Source organism: Apaloderma vittatum, unplaced genomic scaffold (assembly GCF_000703405.1).
Source record: "Apaloderma vittatum isolate BGI_N311 unplaced genomic scaffold, ASM70340v1 scaffold38516, whole genome shotgun sequence".
Classification (NCBI taxonomy): Eukaryota; Metazoa; Chordata; class Aves; order Trogoniformes; family Trogonidae; genus Apaloderma; species Apaloderma vittatum.
In genome coordinates, this window is record NW_009721890.1 from 11,350 (window position 1) to 11,679 (window position 330).

Sequence of the window (330 nt, forward strand, 5' to 3'; positions counted from 1 at the left end):
TCACCCGGCCACACGGGGACCCGTTGGCCGAGAAGCAGATGCTGTGAACCCACCCGCAGCTGCTGCTCGACTCAAACATCAGCTCCCCGAAAGGCATCTTGGAGCCCCACGGCGTGGGGCTGGGCCGCTCCTCCACCTCCTTGATGTAGGCTGAGAAGATCCTGCGAGGCAGGGCAGGGAGAGCTTTGCCGTGTGGCCCCGGACACAGCACCGGGGCTGCCTCCAGCCCTGCCCCATGGCGTGACTCAGTTTCCCTGCCAGAGCCCGCGGGGTGCCCCCGCTGCCTCCCATGTCCCCGTTGGGTGCTGTAATGCTGGGATGATCCCCAGG

General features: G+C 67.0%; 1 protein-coding gene across 1 annotated transcript in view; it reads right to left on the reverse strand.

The window, feature by feature from the left end:
- The window catches only part of ARPC1B (actin related protein 2/3 complex, subunit 1B, 41kDa), a gene marked incomplete at its 5' end in the record, with an annotated part of 1,923 nt that extends 1,762 nt beyond the window's left edge, over positions 1-161 (reverse strand). Inside the window, one exon of the mRNA XM_009871562.1 lies at positions 5-161. Coding sequence (XP_009869864.1) covers positions 5-161 — 157 coding nt within the window. The remainder of the gene's footprint in view (positions 1-4) is intronic.
- Positions 162-330: the final 169 nt, after the last annotated feature.